Source organism: Plasmodium fragile (genome assembly GCF_000956335.1).
Source record: "Plasmodium fragile strain nilgiri unplaced genomic scaffold supercont1.31, whole genome shotgun sequence".
NCBI classification, from domain to species: Eukaryota; Apicomplexa; class Aconoidasida; order Haemosporida; family Plasmodiidae; genus Plasmodium; species Plasmodium fragile.
In genome coordinates, this window is record NW_012192611.1 from 140,135 (window position 1) to 145,525 (window position 5,391).

Here is a 5,391-nt window from a genome sequence, read left to right on the forward strand (position 1 = left end):
AAAAAAAAAAAAAAAAAAAAAAAAAAAAAAAAAAAAAAAAAAAAAAAGCAGAAAAGGGGAAAAGCGTAAAAGGAGCAGCAAAATAACCGAGGAGAATTTCATTTTAAGGCGAAACTACCACAAGAGAACCCCAAAGTTATTTCCTTCCACCCAACGCAAGATAATACAATGAATGAGCATTATGATGTAATACAATGAGAACAAAAATACGCGCACAGAGATGCATATTATGCGCATGAGAGCACGAATCGTCACATTCGTATAAACGTAGAATGTTCCAGTGCTTACCCCTATGTACTACCCTCATTGTACCGTTGCATTCATGATGCCTTCCGCATGATCGCTTCGCATAAGACCGTTCTTTATGCTCATTTGTGCTGAACGTTCCACTTCACCTGAGCGTTCATACAATTCTGCGAACCGTTCACACATATCTTGTTCTTCAAAACGTTTAGGTAATCATTCTTGGCACAGGGCTGAAGGAATGCATCCTGAGTGGACTCCTGTCACATTATGGTAAAACGAATATGCACTCTGGCTTCTGTTCACGTGGATATGGCTGCTTCGAGAAACACATTCTTTTTCCTCTCATCATAATATCGCCTGAACGGGGAAAAAAAAAAAAAAAAAAAAAAAAAAAAACAATTACCCCATGTGGACATATATTTATGCGCATACGTGTTGGTTTTCCCCACTTTTACAGGAAAGAAAATTCTTGTGCTCGATAGGAACCCTTACTATGGCGGAGAAACGGCGTCCCTCAACTTAACCAACTTGTACAGCACTTTTAAGCCAAGTGAGTGCTTGTTCGAGCGTGCGCCCGCTGGACGGCGGCAAACTGCTTGTGTGTGCGTGGAAGCGCTATACTTTGTGTGGCCTGGCAAGGGAAATTTTTACTGCCAGGCTCCTCTACGTAACTATTCACTGCACACCGCTTTAACCCCTTCACCGCTCCGTTTGACCGCTTGTCAGATGAGAAGATCCCGAGCAAGTACGGCGAGAACCGACACTGGAACGTGGACCTGATTCCGAAGTTCATTTTGGTGGGCGGAAATTTGGTAAAGATTTTGAAAAAAACGAGGGTCACCAATTACCTGGAATGGCTAGTCGTCGAAGGGTCTTACGTGTACCAGCACCAGAAGAAGGGGTTGCTCTACTCGGAGAAGTTTATTCACAAAGTGCCCGCCACAGATATGGAAGCGCTGGTCTCCCCATTACTCTCACTTATGGAAAAGAACAGATGCAAAAATTTTTACAAGTATGTAAGTGAGTGGGATGCCAACAACAGAAACACCTGGGATGGATTAGACCCATACAGATTAACGATGATGGAAATATATAAGTACTTCAATTTGTGTCAACTGACGATCGATTTTCTAGGCCATGCAGTAGCACTATACCTAAATGATGATTATTTGAAGGAACCAGCTTACAAAACATTGGAGAGAATTAAACTGTACATGCAATCCATTTCAGCCTTTGGAAAGTCTCCTTTTATTTATCCCTTGTATGGCCTGGGAGGAATTCCAGAAGGCTTTTCCAGAATGTGTGCAATTAACGGGGGCACCTTTATGCTGAATAAAAATGTGGTTGATTTTGTTTTTGATGAAAATAAAAAAGTATGTGGAATTAAATCAAGTGATGGAGAGATTGCCTACTGTGACAAAGTCATTTGTGATCCTTCATATGTTATACATTTGAAAAACAAAGTAAAAAAAATAGGACAGGTTATCAGATGTATATGCATTTTAAGTAACCCCATCCCAGAAACCAACGACATAAATAGCTGCCAAATTATTATCCCTCAAAATCAGCTAAACAGGAAAAGTGACATTTATATAAATCTTGTTTCCTTCCAACATGGTGTTTCACTTAAGGGTAAGTACATTGCAATCGTGTCCGCCACCGTTGAAACGAATAACCCCTTAAAGGAAATCGAGAAACCGCTTGAACTTTTGGGACCAATTGAAGACAAATTTGTGAAGATTTCCGACCTTTACGTTTCCACGACGAACAAACCAGCTGATAACATTTTTGTCACGTCGTCCTATGATGCTACTTCTCATTTCGAAACCGCCACAAATGATCTTCTTCAAATATGGGAAAACCTTTTTGGAGAGAAGCTAAATTTTGATGACCTTAATAATAAGGCGGATAATGAATAAATGTGCATTTTTTTTTTTTTTTTTTTTTTTTTTTTTTTCCCCTCTCTTATCGGCGCGTCCGAATGATGACCGCTCTCTTGTGTTACGTGTGTTGCGTAGTTTTTTTTCCTCGAATTGGGGAGAGAGATCTTTTTTTTTTTTTTTATACATCCCCCCCTTTTTTTCGCCGGTCTCACAAAAAATTTGAACTTTACTCTCAAGTAAAAATTAAGCACCATTTATTAATATTGGTGTAGTTGCGAGGGAGTTGCCTTCCCGTAAGAACATCGATCATTAGTGATGGGGGGAAAATCACCCTTGAAAAAGGAACAATATTACTAGGCATGACAAATGGGCAGTAATGGTTTACCGAACCTTGGTTGCTTCTCCAACCATTACATAACACCATGGTCCACAACATCCATATGAATGGCACATGTGGAGGTAATGACACCTCTACCCGAAGTGCATACAGTAACACGCATATATACTGTTCGATGCGGTGTGGGTTATCCTCTGCGCACCTGCTCAGCAGATATACCAAGGCAATGGAACAACTTCCACACCTCGGTCATCTTTATATTCACATTTCAAAAAATTAAAACAGGAGTCAAACGGTTCAGTTCGTACGTGGCTGTTTTTTAAAAAAAAAAAAAAAAAAGAAAAAAAGAAAAAACGAAATGGTTACATGTGTGAACATCCGCTGGGGTAGTGCGTACAGATTTATATGCCTCTATGTATGCTGCGGACGTGAAGGTAAGCTACACGTGGTGGGTCCTACTTTTATAAAGCGCTTCTAAAACTTCGTAGCTGTGATGCGCTTCTCGCTTAGTCCCAATTCAAGGCGTGGCCTCAAACGCGCTTTTCAAAGGAGACCCTAGCTGCTACACGTACAACGCCCGTCTCCTCTATTCTGGCCGCTATACCCCCTCTCCTAGTAATGCGTGTTCATCCTGTTCTGCTTCTGCTGGTTCGAGTTGATCATGGGATTGTGCACCTTCATGTTGCTGATGTTTATTCCCAGTGCCTTAATCATACGCACGGTGTCCGGCTCGACATAAATGACGTTGACATCTATTTGGGATTTCTCCGGAACAAAGTCTAAGCGTCTTTCTCTCTCCTCTTCTTGGAGCTTCAAACTGATACCTCTTACAGGTCCCTTCTGAATCCTCTTCATCAGATGGGTAACAAATCCAGCCACTTTATTTTTCATTCTCTTCGAGGGAATGATGGCAACTTCCTCTGTTATCTTTTTGTTTATTTGAAAGTCCAGGGTTAGCTTGGCATAGTACTTTTCCACAATTTGCCTGGCGGCCCTTTTGATGGTTTTCGTTCGTACTCGTCCCTATGGAGGGGAAGGGGAAGGGGGGTGAAGTTAGAGAATGCGTCGCGATTATTTTATTTTTTTATGCTCATGTACAGATGGGGAGGGGCTAACTCATGTGAGGAGAGGATCCACTCCCCATATGGGAAGCAAATCCGCAGGCGGCACATTGACATAACGCCATGGCAGCAGAACGGTGGATGGGGTTAAAACGGAGGTTGGCTTCATCAAAAAAAGGTGGAATTGAAATTTTTTTTTTTTTTCCTTCCTTTGATTAGCCCTTTCCTCGCTCTCTGCGCTCTGCCAACATGGAACACAATCGCGCAAATCACGCCAATTATGTAAACAAATGGGGTTCCCCCTTTTTGGAACAAGTGACTTACCATTTTGCTTCTCCAACAGCGCGAACTTTGGTTTTGTACAAATTTATTCTATATATTAAAATAAAAAATTCCTACGAAAAGGAGCATGTCAATATCTTTTCTTAAAATTGACTCTTTTTTTGTAGCATTATTTTTATGCGTTAAAATATATTTTCATGGATGGTTTTTCCAAAGTGTTACAATAAACATTTATTATGTTTTTTTTTTTTGTGCGACAATGTTATATGCCCTTAATTGTGGTAGGAAAAAAAAAAAAAAAATCAGCCCATAAGAAAATTGTACACCCGTTTTTGTATGTTGGGGGGGAAGGATATAAAAAAACGAGGGGCGTTATTTTTGATCGCCCGAGTTATATGCTCACAATGGGGTATTTATTATTACTTCCTAAACTTTCCTACAATTTTAGGCTCCGATGGGGTATGCTTAAAGAAGCCTCTCCAAGGTATAAACTATTATCGCTTTATATATATGTTCCTCCGTAAAATAATAAAAATGGAAGAAAAAAAAAGTGGGAAAGTCTCAATTTCTATGACGGATACCCCGGCTGACTTATACAATATAAAATATACACCATTTATGGTTCATGCTTTTTAAAAAAAAAAAATTATGCACCGTTCATAATTTTTTTTTCTTTTAAACCCCCTTGAAAATATTATATATTTAACGTACTTTTCTTTGTTCTTTTTTTACGTGCATAGGCGAGGCAAAAAAAAAAGGGGGAACAGTTTAAACCTTTTCAAAAAAAAAATCCCACAAATGGGGGGGGCTATAATAATATACCTATCGAGTACGTAGCGCACGTATAGTGGTAGTGTATATACTCTTTGCAGGCCCCTTTTTTTTTTTGTGCGTTCCTGCCACCATTTCCGTTGGAACAATTTGTATGGGAAACAAATGTGACAACAACTGCATCACTTCATAATGTTGTCCCACTATTACGAAAAAAAAAAAATCGTTAACAGGAAAGAAAAGAGGGACACCGCGTTGTTGGCAATTAAAAAATGTAGAAAGACGTACGAATAAAAAAATGGTCATGCGCCCACGGAGGAGAATAACCCACTAAAGGCACATTCAAATAACGTGATAATTTGTGTGATGTATTTAACATGGTTCTTTTTTTTTACTTCAAATGTAGTAACTTTATGTGAACTTCCAACGTAGGGGGGGGGGTTCCTTTCCCTCTCGATGGGATATCCTAATGTAAATGGAAAAAAATAATGAGAGGTGTATGGGATTGTTCCACACTTCACATCGATTTCGCGTCGCATGGTCGCTTCATTTGGGCTTCCTCAATTCTGTATCTCCAAATAGCATCGTTAAAGTTGTCGTTTTTTTCTAAATTCCTGTAGCACTGTATGTAAAAAAAGGAGAATAATGAAAAAATTTTGGGGAGGCTTATTCTCCACATGATGCAGTTGATAATTAATTTGAATGCGCTCTCAACATGAGAGATCATGCTGCACAATATTTATGACACGTTGTGTACACTCTCACGAAGATTTTTCCTCTGGAGATCGCCAAAAAAAAAAAAAAAAAAAAA

General features: G+C 39.4%; 2 protein-coding genes across 2 annotated transcripts in view; one reads left to right on the top strand and one right to left on the bottom strand.

Moving 5' to 3' along the window:
• Window positions 1-168: 168 nt before the first annotated feature.
• Window positions 169-2,165, top strand: AK88_02954 (uncharacterized protein; the record flags this gene model as incomplete). Its single annotated transcript, XM_012480577.1, has 4 exons — window positions 169-186; window positions 456-516; window positions 704-796; window positions 973-2,165. 4 exons carry the CDS (start codon window positions 169-171, stop codon window positions 2,163-2,165), a joined length of 1,365 nt encoding a protein of 454 aa, XP_012336000.1.
• A 913-nt stretch (window positions 2,166-3,078) lies between these two features.
• The window catches only part of AK88_02955 (40S ribosomal protein S17), a gene marked incomplete at both ends in the record, with an annotated part of 6,145 nt that continues 3,832 nt past the window's right edge, over window positions 3,079-5,391 (bottom strand). Inside the window, one exon of the mRNA XM_012480578.1 lies at window positions 3,079-3,489. Within this exon, the coding sequence (XP_012336001.1) occupies window positions 3,079-3,489 (411 nt within the window). The remainder of the gene's footprint in view (window positions 3,490-5,391) is intronic.